Consider the following 25,145-nt stretch of genomic DNA (forward strand, 5'->3'; position numbering starts at 1 on the left):
CTTTTATCAGGAATGATTATGGATTGTGCCAAAAGTTTTTTTTAGTGTCTATACAATGATCATGTTTTATCTCTTTTAGTTTTACTAAGGTGAATTATACTAATTCTTTTGTCATGTTAAACCATTTCATTCCTGGTCATGATGAATTATCCTTCTAACATATAGTTGGGCTTGCTATGCTAAAGTTATCTTAAGAATTTTTACGTGTGTGTTTTGAGGGATATTGGGCTATAGTTTTCTTGTAATTCTTTGGTTTTGGTAGTTTTTCCTCTTCCATCTTCTGGGACAGTTTTAATGGAACTTTTATTATTTCTTTCTTAAATGTGTGACAGAATTCAACATGAAAAACATTGGTCCTTGAATTTTCTTTGTGGAATAGGTCTTAACTAAAAATACAAATTCTTTAGTATGTAACCTGAACAGCCTTACTTCTATTCCATCTTGTGTTTGCCATGGTATTTTATGTCTTTCAGGGAGTTTGTCCATTACATGTATTGGGATAATGCCAAATATTTTGGGATAATAGTGTTAGGAGGGATTACAGGAGTTTCTAATTTAGGCTAATTTTGCCCCATTAGTGTTCTGAAGTACTCTATCTGCATATCTCCTGTGTTCTCTCTCTATGTAGCTCTCTTGTACTTCTGATTTGTGAAACTCTGTCTTAGATTTCTTAACCTTCTAGCTCTATTTCCGCAATTCAAAGATAAAGCCAAGCTCTATGCAGATTCCCCTCTTTGTGCAGAGGCCTGGAAATCCTTTCCAACTGGTAAACTGGAGTAATCAAAGGGCTCACAGGAACCTCTATCTTCATTGCATGTGAGGACAAAGTCTTGGTGAATGAGGTTTTCTTTTAAAAAGTATTTTTAATATTTAACTTTAAAAAATATTTAATTAAATATTTTAATATTTCATCATAAATGTCATAATTACTATATAATTCTCTGAGAAAGTGTAGGGGTCATCAGACAGAAAATAAGAATCAAGTGTTTTTGGTTCTGCTAAATGTTGACATTTTGAAAATTTATACTAAACATTGTGGATTTCATTGTCTTGGTGGGCGGGGGGCAAGTGGAGAGAAAGAAAGATAAGACAATCCTATATGTATTCCCCGAGAAATATATTTTATATTTCATTGCATTGTAGATATAAAATGCTCCTTTTCCTTCCCAGAAAATGGAACAGATTATTATTACTAGAGCTTTCCAGTAGAAGAACAGGACAGATGAGATTAACGAAAGTTTACAATATCTTAATTGCTTTTTATAATCAAATATGGTGTCATTTTTATTTATCCTTATTAAATTCATCACTCAAAATGATATTAGATTCCAGGTATTAAAATTTTCAAAGCCTCACTTTTACAGTTAATTTACTTGGTATTTGTTTAAGTGTTGCTTTATTTCCATTCTCTGTGTTTGCACTCTGCAAATACAACTTTATCTGACTCATTGATAATTTACTTGAGCAAAGCTCAGGGTATAGACACACTGAAACATATAACTAGAAATCAATCAGCAGACTTTTTGAGACTGGATTGACAAAATAATAAATATATCTAATTGCTCTGTATCCAATATTTATTATTCTATAACCCATATTAAACAGTTTGTTTCAAATATTCTATATACCATTGTTTATTGGTCTGACATAATAGATACTATATGTCTACTGAAATGAGTTAAGATGAAAAGTGATCAAACTAAAAAAGTAAAAAGTTATCCTGACATAACTTACAGTCATGTAGCCTCTTACAGTTTTACCATTTCCTCTACTGGTTGGGAAAAATAATTCCTTTAATTTCTTAAACTAAGTTGTAGTCAAATGTAAACTACTAGTTTGCAGAATTGATCATTAATGGTGAGCATCTTTTCATATGCTTATTTGCCATCTGTATAACTTTTTTTTTTTTTAAAGATTTATTTATTTATTTATACAAGCACTGGGTACAGTCAGAAGCACGGGAGGGTGAGAGAATTCACCAGAGCCAGAGCAGGGAGCAGAGCAGGCAGAAGGACCAAAGTACACTGCTGAGGGGAGCAGCGGGCGGCAGGAGAGGTCTGCGCGCCATGCGGGACCCTCCTCCGGTGGCCGGGAAGGCGTCGGGGATCGAACCGGCGCCGCACAGGCTGTGGGCAGCTTCGCAACCCAGCGCTCAACCATTGCGCCACCAGGGAGGCCCTGTATAACTTTTTTTGAGAGATGTTTTATTTAAGTTCTTTGGTTTATCAGATATATCATTTTCAAATATTCTATTCCCTGAGCTGTCTTTTTACTTTCTTGAGTCTACTTTGATGTTAAAGTTTTAAATTATGATGAACTCCAATTTAATGTTTTGTCGTTGCCTGTGCATTTTGGAGTCTTTCTTTTCTATTTTCCCAAGTCTCTGCCAAACTTTTAACACTGTTCTTTGTTTCTATAAATTCTTTCCATTTTATTTTACATATGTTTTACAAATGTGGACTTTGAATAAAGAGTTTTCTGCATGCTCTGAAAAATTTTTAAGGTTCTTCCCTCCCCATTTTCTTCCTAACTAAGGTCATTTAAGATTATAAAGTCAGAACTGAATTTTTGATGGTATTCAATACTCTTAAGTTGTTTTCACATCCAAAATCTCATTCTCTGGAATCATATTGATCTGACCTTCTGAAAAAAGTTTTGAAGTGTGTCTTCTTAAAGCTCAGGGCATATATTTAAGTATTTATTCCAAGTCTAATCTTTACTGACTATAAAGAAGTCTGAGATCAAATAACGATTTCTTCTAAGGACTGTCAGACTTCCATATTGATAATAAATTTCCTCATGTTACTTACAGGATAGAATAGTATTTTTCTAATTACTTCCTTTACCCTTTAGAAAATAAAACTGGCAATAAGAAAAATGTAAAACATAAATTTCAGTCACATGAGACTTCCAGCAGACACCTAGAAATGCAACACTTTGCCACTCTTCCTTGCTGTCAGGTGAGTTTGTGAATTGTCAAGAATCCAGCATTTCTTTCAACTGGTTAATGCCTTTGAAGGTACCCATACAATCTTATTTCTACAAATCAATCCTTTAATCTTCACCCCGGTGATCTCATAAATTATTTCCAGGTCTACTTTTATATTATTTCTAGGCAGTCAAAACTGTTACTTTACTTAGAAAGTCAATGAATATAATCAAACTATGATAGAATCACAGAATCATAATCAAAATTCACTTCTGGGATGATTAAAACTAAACTTTCATTTAACACATTATAAGACCCTGAAATTCATGAAAGTTACATGATACTGCCCAGTTCATATGAAGACAGTAAAGGCCTCTTTTTCTTCTATTTCATGAATTTTTGAAGTCCACAGGTTAAATATAGCCATAAACACTAGATAAGCAAAAAGATAATTTTCCAGTAATTTAGAATAAAGAGAAATATGTACTAAATAGAAAGAAAAAGCTGTAAGAGTTTAAATAAAATTCCATTTTATCACCTTTAAATACAACATATAAACATTAGCAAAAATAATACTATCAATCAAGATTTAATACAATTTTGCAATTACCAATATTTCCTCATAATTTATTAAAAGACTCAGACTTTAAAGAGATACTTAACTTCATAAGACACTTATTGTATATCACATGCCTATGAAAATATCAAAGGAAAACATTATTTTACTCTTTAGAAAACACACCAGTTGATGTCAAGGGCTCAGGGTGAAATGACGAAGTGGACTAAAAGGGGTGATAAAAAGTGGACTAAAAGAGGTGGACTAAAAGTGGTGACTTTTTATTTTGACTGTGGTCATGGTTATGTATCAGAACTGCATTTGCAAAAGTTCATTCAAAAGTGAATTTTTAATATAAGTGAATTATAATCCTCAGTTACCTAAAACTTAAAAAAACTAAATTTTACTACATAAGAAGTTATGCACTGAAAGAAATATTGAATTAGAGTGATCCATATTGAGGCACTGTGTATTTCTCAAATATATTTATATAAATTTTGAGTTTTTCATTTACATTTCTAAACATATAGACAAATTAAAAAAAAATACTTCAAGAACTTAAAATAAAAAGAAACTCACCGCCTCATTTCCAAAAAGTATGTCAACATAAGGCAAAACTTTCATCAATGAGTCCTTGTAGAACTGGCTAATAAATGGTGCAGACAAATTCAAAGTGAAAATTCTGTTGTTTTCAGAAGCATGGTGAGCCACTTTTAATACTGACTCTGGGGAAACTGTAAGAAAAAAGCCCTGGATAAAGAAAATAAGGAAGGAAAATTAGAAATGCTGTCTCTGTAGAGTCACTCGCAGTGACAGTAAAAGGAATCCATAAAAAATACCAAAAAAACTATATAAAATACAGTTATTCAAGACAAGAGAGAAAATGACAGTATTTGATCAGGAGAAAAGTTTATCACATGCGTACTATATGCTTGAGACATGCCATTATATCAGAGTATAAAACATTACTTATTTTATATTAGATTTGTATAATCAATCCTGAGGGAAATCTGGAAATCTACTTAAGACAAAATATTTGAAAGATCTATCAATACAAAAATTTCATTTAAATTCAGAGAAAAAGTAATGAAGGCAGAGTGGATCCTTCTAGTTTCTTACAAACAGTTTACATTATGTAAGTGATATGGCATTTATTTAAAAATAATCGTAGCTTAAAAATGACATTAGTTTATTAAGATCATAGCTTGTTACCTTTTGAAACATCTAAACCACATTTTTAAGAACTATTCTGAATTAGAATTTTCAAATAATGAGAAATTAATGCAATAATACAATAAAAATGTTTTAATTAAAATTTTATGTGAGGGAAGTTACATTTAAAAATGCTACTTTTCTATATTTTCAATATTAATGGGGATTTTTACAAAATATATATTAATGCTGTCCAGATGAAAGAAAGTTTAGGCTTATATAGGAAACTAGTTTGGATAGTACACTAGTGAGTGAAGTAATATGCAAAGTAAAATGGAAGATGAAATTGGAAAGGCTAGTTAAAGGTTAGGAGCTGACTGAAAGGTTAGAAGTTTAGTAGGTGGAATGGGGAAAGATGGTGAGTAAGCATGTTTTCCTGAAAGAAAGGAATAAAAGTTTGTAGAAAAATTTAAAGTAACATTAATCTAGACAGCATTACTTCAGCAACAACTTGCAACAGCCTGCATTTGGTTCTGTAAAAGAAAGTCATACATGGAAGATCTTATACACTAGAAATATTACATACTGGTCTTGGCATTGTTTAAGATGTAGGAAGCAAAGGAGAAAAGAACCAAATGCAGGCTTTTATTGCTTGAAGACTGAGATTTTGAATCTGCCTCTACCATTAATAGAAGTAGGAAAATCCAGAATAAGACTTGGCTTACACGTAAAAAGAGAATGTGGAGGTGTTACAGGATGTCCAAATACAGATCAGCAAGTTGGACTCAGGAGAAAGGTCATGGAGAAAGGTGATGGTAAATGAGGGGTTGTACCAAGAAAGAGACTATAGAAAAAGGAAAGAATGGAAACAAATAAAACTTGAGAGAGAGAAGAAAAGACAAAATAAAGGTGACAACAAGAGGAAAAGAATAGAAATGAGAGAAAAATCCAGCAAGGGAGATATCAGGAAGATATGTAGAGATATACAATGGGTAGAGATAGAAAGAACTGATTAAAACCCACTGGATTTAATTATTTAGGAGAAGGCATCTGATGTCTAGGGTATCAAGGTAAAAATAGACAGTTGTTAAAGAAAGTATGGTGAGAAAGCAAAGAGAAGGGTTGTAAATTATTTTGGGATTTTATGAGTCAATAATAATAGAATAATTGAAATTTACTGAGTAATTCTTGCATTCTAAATACTATAGTAAACAACTTCATGTATATTAACTAGTTATTATCAACTTTTTTTCACAACAAATTTATGAGATGGACACTTCTAATTTTCATTTTATGAAAACAGGTGGGAAGACATGAAAGTTAAAAATGCACTCCAGATCATAAAGTTGATGGAACTTAGATTCAAATGACTCCACAGATGATGCCATTAGTTTGAGTAGATAAAAGAGAAAAAAGCTATTTTTAGTGAGGGAGCAGGAGAAGGAGAGTTGTTTTTAAAAAATAAATTTTTAAGTTTTACTCTTTAAGGAAAAGAATTCAGAGGAGAAACAAGAATGAAGAAGCAAGAGAGGGAGAAGAATTAGAACAAAAAAAACAGAGGAAATGACAATGAGAATGAGGGCAGAAGAGCTAGTTTATTAATTGAAGAAATAATCCTGAAAAAGTAAAGGAAACTTTTTTTTAAGTTACAAAAAAGCTATTGAAATATTCACTAAAGACTGAGGAACCAACTACTTTTATCATAGAAACTTTACAAAGTTTATAAAAAAGGATTTTATCTATTATTTTCAAATTTCAAATTGAATAATAAGAGAATGCTAAGAAATTAATATTATGACAGTCATGTGTACTGGAATCCTTCTTTGAAGGGATTATTGTCCCTATAATTGCTGAGAAACTAAGAGGAAATTTTACTAAGAGTATTTTATTAAGAGAGAATATAATTGTCTCATCACTTTAAAGTATCACTAATTAAATTCTAATAAAAATGTTTTCATATCATAATAAATAATATATTCTTATCATTAAAAAACACCAACCCATTATTTCTTTACTAATGTTCAACCGTTCTAAAAAGGTAAGAAGTCTTAATATTAGGTAACATTACTTTTATTTAAATGTTTTCATCTTACTTTTTAAACCAAATACCACGTCACTTGAAACATCCAAACTGCTTCCTTTATGATTTTTGTCACTTGGAGAATTAAATGAACAGTTTATATTGCATCTTGTCTCCATAGTAATATGTATGTATGTACTTGCTTTTTAGACTTTCATTTAATGAGACGAGTTTAAAGCTTCCCCCCCTACTACTCCCCATACTGTTCCAGCATGAAATAAAAACCTCCCAGTGCTAGGATTCTGCCAGCTGTGGATTAATCACAGACAGCCATAGAATAATGGTCTATATAAATAGTAACCTGGTCTAGCCTTCTCACCAACCTCAGACTGAAAATATTATCTGTGCTAAAATACATCTGATGGTAATTTAAGGTACAGAACAGCACACCCCTGGAGTTTAAATTTGGCCTCATTTCAAATGTATATGTTGTACACACCTTAAGATGCAACAAGAATATTGTGGTGTCAAAAGTATAGTTAATTTGGTTAATTTTACAAAGAATAAACAAAAATGATTGGTTTTTAAGTAAGGCAAATTCACAATTTAATTCCATTTTTGGATGCTTTCTTGTCTTTCTTTAAGTACATGTTTAGTATTTAAATAATTTAGGGTTTGTGCTGCAAGATTGCAAAATCTTAAAATTAATGCCAACCATAATTTTTCTTCCTAAATTTATAATCCTTACGAGGCCACACGATCCAAACTGTATTACCATCAAAAATAAAAGCACTGAAATTATAAAAATAATTATTTTCAAGTGTCAAGGTTATAATAAAAATAGGCCAATAATATGTATGGCTACAGTTTAGAAAAATGATTTTATATAATGAACAAAATCTTATGGTTTTTTCATTAGGATTTCAATCTGTATAATAGGAACCTTGTTTTGAAGAAGTACAACATATTTTTCTGGACAATTTTTTGTTTTGGTAGTACTACATTTCATTTCAACTATTGGCAATTCTGTGACTGAAGTGACTATATTATAAATGTAAAATAGACACCAATTTCAAAGACACTATAAAAAAATGTTAAAATCAAGAATAGTCTCTTCAATAAATGGTGCCGGGAAAACTGGGCCACTACACGCAAAAGAATGAAACTAGATTACTACCTCATACCATACACAAAAAACAAGTTAAAATATATAAAAGACTTGAATGTAAGACCTGAAACATATAGGCACAACACTTCATGACCTATGTCTCTGAAACATCTTTGAGGACTCATCCCCAGAAGCAAAGAAAATGAAGGGAAAGCTGGTACTACATCACACTGAAGCTTCCGTACAGTAAAAGAGATAATAATCAAAATGAAGAAGCAACCTACAGATTGGAAGAAAATACTCAACATCACTTATAATCAGGGAAATGCAAATCAAAACCACAATAAAATACCACCACCAACAAATGCTGGCAAAGATGTGAAGAAAAGAAACCCTCTTACACTGCTGGTGGGAATGTAGACTGATTCAACCACTATGGAAAGTTGTGTGGAGGTTCCTCAAATTACTAAAAATGGATCTATGATATGACCCAGTGATTCTACTTCTAGGAATCTACCCAAAGGACACAAAAACATTAATCTGAAAGGAAACTTGCACTCCTATGATTATTGCAGCACTATTTACAATAGCTTAGATATAGAAACAACCTAAATGCCTGAAAACTGATTGATGAGTGGATCAAAAAGATGTGGTATATATACACAATGGAATACTATTCAGTAATCAAAAAAGGTAAACTCATGCCATTCACAGCAACATGGATGGAGCTAGAAGAGTGAAGTAAGTCAGAAGGAAAAAGAAAAATATCAGATAGTTTCAATTATAAGAGGAAACTGAACAAAGGGTGAAAAAAAAAAGAGGCAAAACTTGCAGGCAAATTGTAGATCTGAGGCATACAGCAGCAGAAGGGGAGGGAGGTGGGTCAAAATAGGGGAGGGATGAGCATAAGGGACTATGTGATGGTTCATGGATGATATTGTGGTAGGAGATTTATGGAGACTATACCTGAGTGGAGAAATTAAATGCTGTGCAAAAATGAAGAACAATATAAGAAAATTTAAAAATTTAATTAAAAAAGTGTTAAAATTTAATTAAGAATTTTTATGGGTGTATGTTCAAATGAGAAATATTTCAGAAATGCTGAGTTATATAAAATATAATTTTAACATCAATTTTACATGTGTTTTATTTTTTCAGCTGTGGCTACGAGAAAATTTTAAATGGCATATGTAGATTGTATTTTATTTCCATTGTACAGTGCTACTCTAGAGAATATTTTAAAGACAATAAAAATGATGATTATGACAACCAAGTGGCAAAGAGTAAAATATTTTTACTTAAAAATAAGACATGCAAATAGTGTATACAGATATGACTACAAATTACACCAAATCAATATAAAAAATAAAATTAAAAGAGACTATATCAAAAGTAAAAATGGCTAGATCTGAATAAGAATTTATAAATAATTTAAATAATTTTTTATTTTTCAAATTTTGGTGATGTGGTTCAATTGTTTTTGGTAAAAATTACAAGATAAAAATATTTTGTTGACTTGAAGTAAATCTCTGCATAAACAAGAGTTGTTTATAAATAGTGAGAAGCTCAATTCAAAAAACAAGAATAAGAACAGATAAAACAGCAGGGAGTAAGTATATAGTAGATAGTTGAGTAGATACAGTTGAAAAAGGAACAAACTAAATATGACATTAGTGATTTTAGTAAGTATAAATCATTATCAATAGACAACCAGAGTGTGCAATCAAACCTAGACTAGCGCAGATGAGGGAGGGCTGAGAGTTCCGGATGTGTCTCAAGATGTACCACATATTGTCTATTCTAAAGAACATAATTAGCCTATTTTCCATGCCATAATGAAGGTGCCATAGTAACACTAGTCAGAGAACATGGGTTGAGAGGATGAATAAATTAGAAGCCAAAATAACAAATACAACTACCACATAGCATGTTTTTTTCCTCATAATGTGTCCTACACATTTTATGAATCTCACAGAGTATAAAGTGTATTTCCTTGTTAGGAGTGGGAGGATCAAAAATAAATTATGAGAAAGCATAGTTCTTATTAGCTTGTAAAGAAAATACTGACTTTGACAACCATTAAGATAATGTATAAATCATTTACAATTACAATGTTATGATATGCACTATTTCATACCAATGACAGCAATAAAATCACTAACATAAAGTCAGAACAAACGTACTGGAGAATACTTAAAAGCTTATGATATCACTGACTGAATGTAATGCATCAATGGAATAGAATAATTCACCTAGAACTTCAAGGTTATGTGGCTGCATTTGGAAGCATCAATGACATCACTTTTGTACACATATTTTAATATTTTAAAGGATTAAAACACCTGTAATCTTAACTACACCATGAACAAAGAAGTCACCATTTCTTCCATCCCAAATAATTCCCTCAAAACGCACGCAAAAGGCAACAAGACAATGGAAAGAAGATGGGTTTTAGGAGGATGCCTGGGAGTATATTTATCCAGTTTTCTTCAAAGTAAAGGGTATGTGATGCATCCTGGAAGTTAATTTCTAGGGGAAAAGATAAGGGAAATGCAATGAATCACACTATTACACAGAGCTTATAGAAACTGGAAATACATACCTCAGATCGAATAAGCTATACAGTTCATACTTTCACACTACATGTATAATATAAACACATGCACACGTCTAAAACCACAGACACATTTTTCAAGAATATAGGACACATCTCAAACACCTTAGGGAGTCCAAGATGGGAGAGGGATGGGATCAATGAGTGTGACATGAAAAATAAAATAATGAGAACAATGTCTAAGTTAAATGTCAAAAGTAATTTGACAGGGTCTAAAAGGATAACCTCAATTCTCTGCACCACAGGGCTTACACAAACTAGAATAGTTATTTTTAAGTTTTATTAATCTATTTATTAACTGTGATTTTGGGCTACTTTACTTCCCTAGACCTCATTATTCTCATCTACAAAATGGAAATAGCAAAAACTATCGATGTCTTTATGAAAATTAAATGAGAGCTTAATACAATGTGTGGGGTGTAGTACAGTATGCACTTCAAACATATTTATATTTTATTATTATTTTTGCATTAGTAACAAAAACATTAAAAAGTTTTGTTGGGTTTTTTTATGCATAGTGAGTTTTACTTTATAGTTGTTAGTTACAATGCTGAATAAAAGGATGCTCTTTAATTTTGATATATGGTTTGGTATTTCCTTTGAAATATAAATACATAAAATAAAATCCATCATTCCCTTTCCAAATGATTTCCCTCTCTCCTTGATTTAATCATCCTATATCCTGCTGACAGATTAATCACCCTAATCACTCTTCTTTTCCTAGTAAATTAAATCCAAATGCCTCACACCCCAGTATTCAAAGCTCTTCATAATAATACTACAACTTACATAGTAAACCAGCTGTAACCTCTATTACCCCACAACATATGTCCTTGCTTCAATCATACAGAATGCTTTGCTTCTACAAAATAAATCTTCTGACTTTTTATGTTGTTCCTTCTATCTTAAATATCTACTACCTTTACCTGTTGGAATTTTAACCTTCTAATTCAAGGCACATTTAAAGTATAACTTCCACCCCACAAAGATTTACTGCATTTCTACCAAGAGATGTACTTATTTTTTTTTCAACCTCCACAATATACAATATTATGAAATAAACAATCAAGATGTTTATTTTACTTAAAAATATCAGCAATTTGCATTTGTATTACCTCCCTAATTGGACTGTAACCTTGAGGGCAAGAGAACTTTTTATTTCTAATGTTGAAACTGTGCATTACCCTGAGATAAATATTCAGTAGCACTTGCTGCCATACCCTGGAGTGTCTCAATGCACACTTTGGTAACTGTGGCTCTAAATTGAAGACAATACATTGATAAGTTTTTATTTGGAGCTAAAGCACTTCTTAATTCAGAGTATTTAGAAATCATAAATAGCAATGGTCAATCTGAATATAAGGGTGGCATTCTGCAAGGCAAAGGTGAGAGGATTTTATAAAGAGACGGGCACTGTTTAGATGATGATATTGTGGTGCCTTAGAGGTAAAATGGAAAACTGTCTGCGGCTGAGATGCCCTAACAACTTTAGTAATTCTGATGCCTAGTAATCAATTTTAATTGATTTCCTATTCTATATAGTACTATAGTCCTCCATTAACTTAACTTTCCATAAAAATTAGTTTGTCACCTAACAAGTATGTATACATAATTTTTTATTTTTCTGCTCCATGAAGTTTGAATCTAAGAAGTATTATTATCTCTTTGTTCTCAAATCCATTGTCAGATGTCCTATCAATTTTAACTCTACTAGCAACTCTGAGAACTATGTCATTCTTTTCCATTAATACATTTATATTAGTTTTCCATTAATACAACCATTTATACAACCCTCACCACTTTGTAAACACTATTGTAAGTTTCCTATCTTGGCAAAACTAATTTGCTCAAAAACCTTAAATGGTTCATTTCCTAAAAATGCACTTCAAGTTCCTGCTATGACATAAAATTCCCAACTCTCATTGTGACATGTCTTCCATGTATTATTATTAACTCTAATGATTCACCTTCTTCATGAAATGCCTACTCTAAACACATGGGGCTTACAGGTGGCCTAAGAACAAACCAAATACCTGCCTGTATTTTTTCTTTGCTGGTGATATTTACTGACCCTCTGGAATCTGTTCTTCATCTTCCATTTGTCAACAAAAGCAAGAGTTGGCAAATGTTTTGTGTGAAAGTATTTTAGGCTTGTATGCCCAATGTTCCCTATTGCAACTACTCGAGTGTGTTGCTGTAGCATTAAAACAATTAAAGATAATACATAAAAGAATGAGCACAGTTGTTTCCAACAAAATTGTATTCACACAAAGAGCAGTCAAGTGGCACAAATGTGACCCATGGGACATACTTTGTTGACCCTTGAACTGAAGAAAAGAAGGAAATATATACTAATAAGTGGAGATGAAAACAACCACTCAGATAAAAAGATGCTGGAAAGAAATATTAATAGTAAATGCAATGTAGGGTGGTAATAGGAGGTAGTTTCCTCTTAATAATAAAGAGAGTGAAGAAACTGTAAGTTAACATGGGCTTAGAGAGAAAAGAAAACTTTATGATCATACTTCCTAATGTCTCAGGCTAGCATTAAATCAACACAGAACTTTAGATTTGAGTATAACACCCAATTTCCAGTGCGTACTATGTTATCTTGTTGTTGCTGCTCTCAATCTCCACTCCTCACCTCAAACTTACTCAGTGTCCCCCTAGATGTAGCCTCTGATAATGACTGTTGAAAACACACACTCTAGCTTTCACAACCGGGACAGAATCCTCTATACATAATCTTTATAACCTAAGTGTTATTATCTATTGGAAGAAACAAAAAATTATCAAGTGGCAGAATCTGCTAATAAAGGTAACGAAAATTTTGTAGATAATTAAATGAACATAATATGGAAGAAGCTTGGGACAAATAAACAAGCAAGAGAAGACTAAAAATAAAACAAAAGGTGTTTTCTTTGATTGCCAATATATTGCAGGGATAATTCAAGCTCTGGCCTGCAGTTTTGAAATTACTACAATAAACATCCATTATCTCCCTACTGTTGTTTATAAGTGGCACAAATGAAGTTATGTTTGTCTTAATTTTTATGTAAAAGTACACTTGGAGTGGTTATATCTCACTAAAATATCAAAAATAGCAATAGATAATGAAACAGCATAGGTAACTAAAAAGTGATTGGACTAGAAATTCAGATATTCACATTCTGGTACAGGTTTTGGACAAACTGTTTTGAAACAGTGAGCAATGTTTTTGCAAACATTGCCTCTATCTAGTTCTAAGCTATTTTCATAATCCAGAAAAGAAACCCCATACCTATTAAGAAATTATTCCGTGAGAGAGAGATTTTAAAGTGGAAAAAAAAAACATGAAGGATTATTGATGTTTTGGTGATGAGTATGGTGGTGACATGGCTCTGAACAGGTATGAACCTGTACCCCTAAATCATATACAGTATTGTAAACTAATGACATGCAATAAAAAAGATACATAAAAAAGAATTTATTCCACATTGTCCTTAGTCCTTGACAAACATCAGCTTTATGTTTCTATGAATTTACTTATCCTGATATTTCATATAAATGGAATCACACACTATATGATTTTTTATCTTTCTCCTTTCACTCAGCATAAAGTTTTAAAAGTCCTCCTGTTGTAGTGGTATATAGTATATTTATTCCTTTTGATGGCTGAATAATATTCTATTGCATGGATATATCAGTGTGTTTAACTTATCTGTTATAGACAGTTGGTTTGGTTTCCATAGCAAATATTTTTAACATAATAAGTTCCAGAATCAACAAATAGCCTAAAAACTAAAGTAACTTTATATATTAGAAGAATGGGCCTCCCTGGTGGTGCAGGGGTTAAGTCTCAGGGCTATCAAGCTATTGCCAGCTGCTGTGGCCTGAGTTCGAAATACAGCCAGAGAGCTAACCCACATGGAGCAGCAGACTTCTCCGGTCTTTCCTGCTGCTCCCGTCAGCAGTGTATTTCAGATCTGCCTGTTCTGCTCCCCACTCTGCCTCTGGTGAATCCTCTCACACATACCCCACATTTCTGGCCTACACCCCAGTTCTTGTATGCATAAATAAAATAAATTTTTAAAAATAATAAATAAATAATATCAAAAGTCCTCCTCAAAAAATAGCTGAAGCAACATTCTTGGAGGGAGTCTCTTTTTTTTTTAGAAACTGACATGTAGCAAGACAGAAATATAACTAATTATAACTTCTGATTAATAACTAATTAATCAAGATGTAAATGAAAAAAATTAAGAATGTAAAATTCTATCTCAGATAAAAAGATTTATGAAACATATGGATGAGGCTCTGACATAGACTACAGACCACAAACGATATTTGAGAACCTGTACTCAGATAGTTGCTCTTTTGGGTCATATTTTATCTTGAAGTGATTTTTAAGTAGTTACTAAATGGAATGCAAAAATAGTGATTTCTCCTCAGTACAACTGGACACAGTTGTTTGAAATCTGAATTCACGAATGGCAAAAATGCATTTATTTTTCTGAGTGCTTTGGCTCTCTGAAGTTTGCACTGTTTCTATGAAAGAACCACTTTATAGATAGAAAATAAGTTGAACGCTATTGTTTTACCATTGTAAGTGGTCAATATTTCTGTTTTTGAAAAAGCCAAGTTTCAAACCCTTTCTGTGACATAGTAAAGAGCTAAACTGTCAGTATATAAACTTATATTGACCCTAACATTTTCCTCTTAGGTGCTGCCAACATGTCAAAAGGAGAGGATTGCTTGTAGACTTTAATAATTTATTGCTTAAGCCAAATCTGATTTCTGCTGGACTAGTATCTCTCAGTTCATAATAGCAGCATAAGAAGTTGAAAAGGTATGTCTCATCCTTAACACTAGATATGTCTGATAGATAAGCTTGATAAGATAGGTAAGGCAGGTTGGAAAAAAAAAAAAAACACTGAGTAAAGAAAAGAGAGCTGATAACGGGGCCCAAAGTAAATCTGAAAACAATGTCAGAAAGAAGATAACCATCCTAAATATGAAAATATTAAATAAGTACACATGTAGCTCTGTGGAGGAATTAAAAATTTCATATGGGGGGGGCATTCCTGGTGATGCAGAGGTTAAGTCTCAAGCTATCACACTACCACGGCTGTGGCCTGAGTTCCATAGCTGGCCAGGGAGCTAACCCAAATATTGTGCAGCAGACATCTCCTGTCTCATCTGCTGCTCCCCATACCAGTATGTATATCAGTAGATCTGCATGTTCTGCTCCCCACTCTGTCACTGGTGAATCCTCTCACTCCCTGCAACTCTGGACTATACCCCTGTACTTCTATAAATCCTTTAAAAAAAGGTTAAATTTCATATAAATTGAATTGGTGCTCTTTGAAATTTATATTTCCTGAGGGAGAAAAAAGGTGCAAAAGAAGCCATTTTCTTTTGCAATTGAGTCATGAAAAGAAAAGGGAAGTTGTGAGTATAAAACTAGACAACTCACAGTCCCTGAACTCTCTTTTAAAACAATACCACCATCACCCATAAAAACACCTTCTATCTCATCCCTACCCCCGAATGACTAGACAATCTGCAAATGACAGAGGGATTGAAGAGGGCCCTGTTAAACTAGGAGTAATTTAAAGCACTATACTACCATACACATGCACATTGTTACATTAGGAGTCACACACATTGAATTAGACAAACAATAGCAAGCAAACACTTATCAATTCAGGAAAACTCCATCAAGGAAAACCAAGCATGAAGCAAATGAAAATAATAAAACAATCATACAAATGCAATTTAATATACTCAAACAAGCACTTGAAAATATAAACACCCACCTTTAATCTGAAATTAAAAAATAAGAACATGAATAAGTAAAACAAAAGAAAGTTAAATGAACTCTGGGAGGAAAAAAAGGGAAGAGACAATCATCTCAGAAATGAAGAATAATTAGAGTTCCCAAGGAAGAATAAACAATGAAATAATTCACAAAGAAAAAATAACTAGATTGGTATCAGGCTTTTTAAAACCAACATACAAAACAAGGTAAGAATGGAAAAGCAAATTCTCAGAAACTCAATAAAAGAAGTGAACCAAGAATTTTTATATCCAGCTAAGCTGTGATTTAATATCAAGACTAAGAAAAATAGTTTCCAATACAGAGAATTTAGGGAATTCTGTATCTATGTATCTTTTTGAGGACTCTATTAGAAGAGGAGTTTTAAACAGTGGTAAACATATGAAATATACGCTAATATATATACATACACATCTATAACTAAAATAAAAGCGGGGAATAAGAATAAGAGGGTAATGTATACATTTTATATGTTGGGACAAAGTAGAAATAATGTAATTTTAAAAAGTAGGAAAAGAGAGAGAGAGAGAGACAGAGATACAGAGAGAGAGAGAGAGAGAGTGAAAGAGTGAGAAAGTTAGAGAGAGAAGGAAACAGAATAAAGAGCTATTAAATAGGTTATAGATGACAGTTAGAGAATACCAACCAAAACAGACAGTAAAAGTTTAAAAAACAGGGGACTTAGAAAAAGTGTAAGTATAAAGGTAACAACTGAAACAAAAATACAATCCTTCCTTTTTAAACATATGAAAAATATTTTTATAAATTAAAAAAATATATTTTTTCCATAGAAAGACTTGAACTTAGTGATAACATTCAAAAAGTCATTTCTTTTGTATTTAAGCACAACAAACAAATATCACTGATTTTGGAAAACGGTAAACTATTAATAAGTGGTCCTGGAAATAAAGAATCTAGTTTTGGCCAAGTGTTAAGAGCATCTATTATTTTAATCTAGAAGTGCTGCTAAAATTAAAGGCACACTTTTGTTTGGATCACGTAGAGCATTACCTAGTCTGGACCATAAAATATTACTGATTTTTTAAGTGTTTATTTAAATGGAGTAAATCATTTTAAGAGTCAAAGATGAAGGGAAACTTCATTTATTATAATTCTAACTATTCATATATTTTAATGACAGATAATGGAAAGATGGTGAATTGATTTCAAGATAGTATATCTGATGCCAGTGTACAGATATTTTGTACACTCTAGTCTCAAAAATTTACTTCAAAATGATATACAGACTGAGAATTAAAATTGAACTCCATTGTAACTAAAACTAGAAGACAACAGCCAGAAAGTATATGGAAAAGTGGTGACTAGATTAGCAAAGTAAAGAAAACTAAAATAAAAATGCTTATAGAAGGAGATTCAAATAAGTAGTAAGTTGATTAATTCAGAGAATCCTGGGAAGTTCAGAAAATGGTAGTATCAGATATCTAAGTAGAGTTGAAAATCAGGAGAGATCATTAACAATTGAACTTTCAGAAACCAGTTCACGTTCCATATAGTCAGACAAATAGCTCTCCCTTAAAATGAGAAAAGTAGGCTAGGAAAGAATTAGGAAGACTTCAAACACTAGAACTCCCAGCATACAAGAGGACAGGGCAAGTGCTAGAATGAAAAAGGCCAAAGTGGGTATGTGAAAATCTATGTACCAAGTAACTCTTCCATTTCTTTTCCTGAATAACATTCAGGTTTAAGCACAAAATTAGGGGATTTATCTTCTCTGGAGAAAGTGAACAGCCCTGGAGAAGACACACAAATTATTTTTTTTCTGTGGGAAAACTGTCTTTTACTCAAATGCTCTTAAAAGGTTAAAAAGTCTCACACATAATATATCAGGTAACTGGTGCCTCACTCCTAAATGCAAATGGAGACAAGCACTGCCACATACTTGTGAAGAGTCTCTAATAAAGTGAGTATCAACAGAGGGAATTCAATGAAGCAGAGAAAAGAGTGAAAAATCACAGAAAAAACAATTAAGAACAGGAAAATCAATCCAGAAAGTGAAATTTCTGACTGAAGTCCCCCTTTTTTTGACACCCTTCACCAAAATTTTACCACTCCTTACCTCTGTTTGCAATAGATTGCAAACAGCAATCTAGTCTCTGTATCTGTAAGATTGGTCTATTTTTCATTTACGTACAAAAGAGGTAATGTAGTATTTGTGTTCCCTGCCTGACTTATTTAATTTAGCACTTAAAAGTTTTTTTTTTTTTTTAAAGATTTATTTTTTCATTCAGGCATACAAGAACCAGGGTACAGGCCAGATGCGGGAGGGTGAGAGGATTCACCAGAGACAGAATGGAGAACAGAACAGGCAGATTGACCAAAACACACTGCTAAGGGAAGGGGAGCAGCGGGTGTGACAGGAGAGGTCTGTCACGCCATGTGGGACTCTTCCTGGCCGGCCGGGAATTGAACACGTGCTGCAAAGGCCTGTGGACAGCTTCACAGCACTGTGCTCAACTGCCTGCACCACTAGGGGATGCCCCTTAAAAGCTTTTTTTAAATAAACAGAGAAAATGAAGAAAGGGAAGTGATAAAAAATTAAATTGAAAAATTCACCAGAACTTTTTTTTATTGTCTAGATTTATAGGGACAATAAATTAACACAAAGAATGTTCTTTTTAAAATTAATTTTAAAAATTGAGGTAATGTTAGTTAACAACAGTATACATGGTTTAGGAATATAGATTCACACCTCTTCAAAATGTATATTATCACACCATGTCCATCAGCAAAGCAAAACTCTACTCCTAGCCATTAGTTCCCGCAACGCTTTTTGCTCCCATTCCACTCCTCCACCTCAGTTCTGCAGTCAGATTCTAAGGGCTTGTTTGGTTTGGTTTTGTCTGTTCTCCTTTGCTTTGTTTCTTTATATTTCACATGAGTGAAATCATCTGGCATTTGTCTTTCTCCTTCTGATTTATTTTGCTTAGCATAATCTCCTCCAGTTCCATCTATGCTGCTACAAAATGGCAAGATTTTATCTTAAGAAACCCTGTTATTAGGCAGAAATGAATGGTATTGAAGTCTGGACTTTTGGATCATTTCAATTAGGAGATCTAGGCTGAAACACTGGATCAAACTTTTTCCCCCTCTTATTTATTAGCAGTATGGGAGTAACTAACTATTAAAGCATAAATTAGGCTCTGAAACTTTATTCTAATTGTGGCAATATATTCTGGGAGATTATATACTATATGGGGATATAATATCTGTGGTACAATCTAGATATAAAAAGAGAATGTAGAAAGACAAAAGAATGCATTTTCAACTGCAATTTTCTTCTATATAATTAAATTTGTGGCTGTTGGTAAATCGCTGGCAATATTTTGTGGGTTAACATAGTTCTACACTATCATTAATTACATAATATGTATCATATGTTGAACCTATTCAAAGTTAGCATATAAGAAGTATCTTTACAGAAAGACATTGATAAAATCAATATTGCAATGAATGCATAAAGAAGTTTTTATTTCCTCAACATTTTTATCTAATTTGGAAAACCTTTTCAAAAACATTAAAAAAACATGTTTATTTTCTTCCTTATTGAAATATTTTCCAAATTCAGATGTCACGGATTTGAAAAGAAGGAATAAAGAGAAGACATTTTTAAGCATACAGATTGTAGCTGCAAAAATTATTCCTTTCATAACTGTTGGTTAAATGTTCTAAGACCCTCAAAAATTTGGAGTCAAATATTATTAAGATAAAGTTAAAAAAGAAAAAAATTATATAAAGCTGATGTGGATCATTTGTGATTAAACAAACTTATAAAAACTTAGGTTATTTTATATGATTTTAAGACTCTCTTAAAAGAGCATTCCAAACCCCAGTACATTATTCTACTTATGCAAGACTTTATTTCTCCTTGGTATTGGGTTATTTCAGTAAATCATATATGATACTTGTCTTAGGTCTAAAAAACAATCTGTGCATTCCATTTTAACTGGATAAAATGGGAATTTGTTTAATTTTGTGAGTTAGCATTTAGTGGCTATGCATAGAACGTAGCATCAGTCATCATACTGTGATCCAACTGGAGAATAATCAGAAAATTATCCTATCCTGCTCTGACTCTGGTACATTAATAGCATCTTTAGGACTACATAAATCCCTGTTTCAAAGCATGCCCTAGGAAACAGAATACTATCAAAAACAAAATACAGAGGAAAAGTGAATTATTAAAATCATAATTAAAATCTAAAATAGTTTTTAAGCACATATACACATGCACGTGGAGTGCTAACCATTTATATGCATTACATGCATCTGCACCCTTCCTCAAGTCACTATTCCTGCTGAGAATATGTCTCCTTTTCTTTATTTCTAACCAAAATTTATGATCTTCTTTACTAATTCAAATTTACTGAATTTCTGAGTTGTATTCAAAATATCATCATATGAATTCTCGAATATTTATGAGTTGAGGCCTCCCTGGTGGCGCAGCTGTTGAGCACAGCGCTGTGAAGCTGGCTGCAGCCTCTGCAGCTCAGGTTCGATTCCCGGCTGGCCAGGGAGATTCCCACATGGCACGGCAGACCTCTCTGGTCGTGCCCACTGCTCCCCTCAGCAGTGCTTTCGGTCTGTCTGCCTGTTCTGCTCCCCACTCTGTCTCTGTGAATCCTCTCACCCTCCCATAACTCTGGCCTGTACCCCAGCTATTGTATGAATAAAAATTCAATCTTAAAAAAAAAATAAAATTTGCAGAGACTTTCAAAATATTTAAAAAAAATTTATGAGTTGAAATCTACATTTTGTATTGTAGAACTCAATACCTTATTGAAAAGATGACTAAACGTATAAGCAAAATGTTCTATATAAAACTTATTTTAATATAAAGTGTAATTACGATGAATCAAACTATTACACTGTGAAATGCTCAATGGTAGCGCAATATTACAGTCCTATTTACTCTTTCTCAACAAAGATTCGGGAGATAATAATAACGATTAAAAATAATAGCAGTGTCAGCAATTGTACTTTTTAGAACATTTATTTTTGCCAGACATTTTTAAGTGCTCCTAATATATAGTGAATTTTCCCTGGATGTATTAAGGCTTAAGGAAAAGGCAATATGCTATAAAGGGCTTGAGGATGACAGTGCGAAAACAAAGTTACTTCCTATTTGTATCCTACTGATTTCAGAACATTAAATAACCTGGTATATAAAAGTCCTGCTAGTATGGAGCCCATCCCCAACACATTCCTTATTTTAACTTCCTATAAAATAGTTGGTTTAGAGAAAACACACCTTATTCAAACATGAGAAATCAAAAAGTGACCAGCTGAGAAGTAAATTCTCAAAATAAATCACACATGAAAGACATATAACAGAAACACATAATAATAAAACATAGAATTATAATCAAATACATGGGCAAATGTAAGAAGCACATACCACTGCTAATCAGAGATATAAAAACCATGAAGAAGAAAACATTAAGGATACTAACAGAAAATATAAACTTGCTGGGTTCAAAGGAGAAAAGTAAAAAAATTAAAATAAAACCATCACAGAAATGGTCAAAAGGCATAGGTTTACAATGTAGTAAATGAAATAGGTCAGGATTAGGAAAGTAAGCAAAATGAGTAAGGAATTAATGAAAGCAGTAAGATAAATTAGGCAAAAAATGATAGGAACACACAGGAGATATTTAAGGCAGTGAAAGTACTCTGCATGTTACTATAATAACAGAAACATGTCATTATATTTTTGCCCAAGCTCATAGAATATACAATACCAAAACTCTTAATATAACCTATGGACTTTGGGTGATTATATCAATGTAGGTGTATCAGTTGTAATAAATTTACCAATATGATGGGAGATGTTGATAACAGGAGAGGCTATGCTCTGTGTGTGGGAAATCTTTGTACTTCCCAATCAATTTTGCTTTGAACCTAAAACCACTTTAAAAATAATTAAAATAAATAAGTCTAGTATTAAAAAAAGAAACAAAAGAAAAAAATAAATCTAAAATAAATACTCTAACTTGGATGTTCCCAAGTTAGAGTAATGAAACAACAGAACAGGAAAAAAATTGTTTAAAATGTATCTGGAGAAAATAGCATTCACCTCAAATCAAGTCTCTACATTTTTCCAGTATGGCACAAAAATAAGGAATGTAAAGAAAACCAAACAAAACCACATCTTCAACATTATTAGGCACTAGGAACCAGGAAATAAATGCAATAAAAAAGTAAAATCCCTTCAGACATATATTACAAATTATCTGAGAGAGAATACATTCAAATGAAAATAAAGTATGAGTTACAGAAGAAATGGAAGCAAAAAACAAAGAGGATAAAAATGAGGTAAGAAAGAAAAAGTGTTGTAGAGAAAGCTAACAAAATGGAAGCTAGGCAAAGAAGATCCAACATCTGCACATTTATAGTCCCTGAGGAAAAACTATAAAACTAATGACAAAATATAGAAAAATTTCATGTAATAAAATTTAAGGCTACATATCTGAAAGACTACATATCTGGAAAAAATGACTACAAACAATAAAATGTGAGCCATATCCTGGTAAAATTACTGGATTTTAACAACAGAGAATTATCTCAGATTCTCCATGTGAAAGATAAAAGTGCTATAAAGGTTAAAAGGGTAAGAAATTGAACTGACATTTGTCTTTTCAACAGCAATATAGAAAGCAAGGCAATAGTAGAGCAATGTTTTCAAGAAAAATAGTCAAAGATTTCATATACAGTCAAGCCGTACTTTAAGTATGCAAGTTGAAAGTGGAAAGAAGTGGGGGAGGAAGACTGAGACTAGAGAGATGTGTCTGTGCCTGAGGAATATATTAGATGACCTTGATCCAAATAACAAATGGGGGGGAGGGACTCAAAGGGCTGATGAGGAATTAATCAAATTCTAAAACTATAAATACAAATTAAAAAGATGGATGGAAGGATGGTTTATAAACATTACGTATACCAACAAACTATAAATACAACAATTTTTAAACAGAAAAGGGAGAAAGGAAAAAAAGTAAAAAAAAATATTACTACAATACAGATAATAGATGGAGTTCAAAGAATAGCAATTAAAACTGGTAGATTACATAGCAAAACATTAAGAAAAAGGGGGAATAAGGGCACCATACATGTATAAAGGAGCTAATACTAAAAAATCTAAATGTAAATTTAAATAGTAAAGAGAATATACCATATATAGAAAACACTAGTATATATAATATATTCAGTGTTTATAACATGTCATAGTTGAGGTTGAACATGCATCAGCCTACAGGAGGTATTGTTAGGAATGTATTTTTATTATATTTTTCTCTATGAGTTTTTTTTTTGTATTTCTAAATTTTTTTAATTGAGGTATCATTGGTTTAGAAAAGTATTTTTAAACTGTCTCAGGAAGCAAAACTAAACTTTCTACATTACATGGAAACAAAAAGATTCAAAGATACTAAAAATGATTGATAAAGATAAATCAGGGCGATGGGAACAATAAGAACACAGAAATTGCAATCCTGATGTAAAGAGAGATTTGAGAAACCTTTCTAGAAAAAAAAACTAATTCTGTAGCTGGAAAAAGTACAATGTTGACATTTAGTAGTTACCACCACAGGTATAGGAATGCTAAATTTAAAAAGAATCCTTTCATAAACTCACAAAAAGAACAAGGTACTTACAAAGATGAAGGGTGAGACAAAATGTTTGGTCTCAATATAATTTTAAGAAATTTTAAAATTAGTGAGCAGTAACATAGACTCTTGGAATTTGGCAGTGAACAAATAAGATCAATCAATTTATTATTGATGTTTGCATAAACTGTATGTAGACACACACACACAAAATAAACCAAGGTATAGATACATACTGAGTGAAAGTAAAATAAAATTAGATATGGAATCAGACCTACTGATGAAAAGAGAGGAAATATCAGACTGTTCAAAGCATCATGTAAAGCCATATAATAATGAAGTAATGCCTATCAACTGCAAAGGAAGTAAGGCTAGGAATTTTATATTTAATTAATCCATGTAAATATACATGAACTGACAAAAGAGGTTAGAGAATTGACAAAACATGAACTGACAAAAGAGGTTAGAGAATTTGAACTTAAAAGAGGTTAGAGAATATACTTTCTATGAGACTTTCAGAATCAATCCTGAGAATAAACTTTAGCAAACCTGCGGTTGGTTGAGTATTATGTCAATGAATAAAATTCTTTTAAACTGTTAAAAATAAGCAAAAAATTTGGGGTGGGTAAGAGTGATTATGGTTACAGAAGAGAATGTTAACATTATAAACCAATTTAAACTGTCAATAAATTACAGGCCAATCTCCCTAATGAACACTGATGCAAAAATCCTGAACAAAATCCTTGCCAACAGAATCCAACAATGCATCCAAAATATACTTCATCACGACCAAGTAGGATTTATTCCAGGGACACAAGGATGGTTCAATATCCGAAAATCAATGTAATCCAACACATCAACAAAAAGAAATATAAAAACCATACGATAATATCTATAGATGCTGAGAAAGCATTCGACAAAGTACAACACCCATTTATGATAAAGGCCCTTGAAATTCTTGGGATACAAGAAACATACCTCAACATCATAAAGGCCATCTATGACAAGCCCACAGCCAATATCATTCTCAATGGTGAAAAGCTGAAAGCATTTCCATTAAGATCTACAACAAGACAAGGATGTCCACTCACCACTGTTTTTCAGTATAATGCTGGAAGTCCGAGCCAGAGCAATAAGACAAGAGAAAGACACAAAGGAATCCAAATAGGCAAGGAAGTAGTCAAACTATCACTATTCGTGGACGATATGATAATATACATAGAGAACCCCAAAAACTCCACAGAACAACTAATTAAACTAATCAATCAGTTTAATTAAGTGGCAGGATACAAAATCAACGCACAAAAATCAGTAGCCTTCCTATAC

The 25,145-nt window shown here is 32.3% G+C and overlaps 1 protein-coding gene across 2 annotated transcripts in view; it reads right to left on the reverse strand.

The window, feature by feature from the left end:
* ADK (adenosine kinase) overlaps positions 1-25,145 on the reverse strand; it is a gene marked incomplete at both ends in the record, with an annotated part of 417,072 nt that overhangs the window by 127,998 nt on the left and 263,929 nt on the right. The window contains one exon of one of the 2 annotated variants that reach the window (XM_084245202.1): positions 4,065-4,235. The exons of the other annotated variant lie outside the window; for it this stretch is intronic. Coding sequence (XP_084101328.1) covers positions 4,065-4,235 — 171 coding nt within the window. The remainder of the gene's footprint in view (positions 1-4,064; positions 4,236-25,145) is intronic. 2 annotated transcript variants of the gene reach the window in all.

This window comes from Talpa europaea, assembly GCF_964194135.1.
Source record: "Talpa europaea genome assembly, chromosome: 10".
NCBI classification, from domain to species: Eukaryota; Metazoa; Chordata; class Mammalia; order Eulipotyphla; family Talpidae; genus Talpa; species Talpa europaea.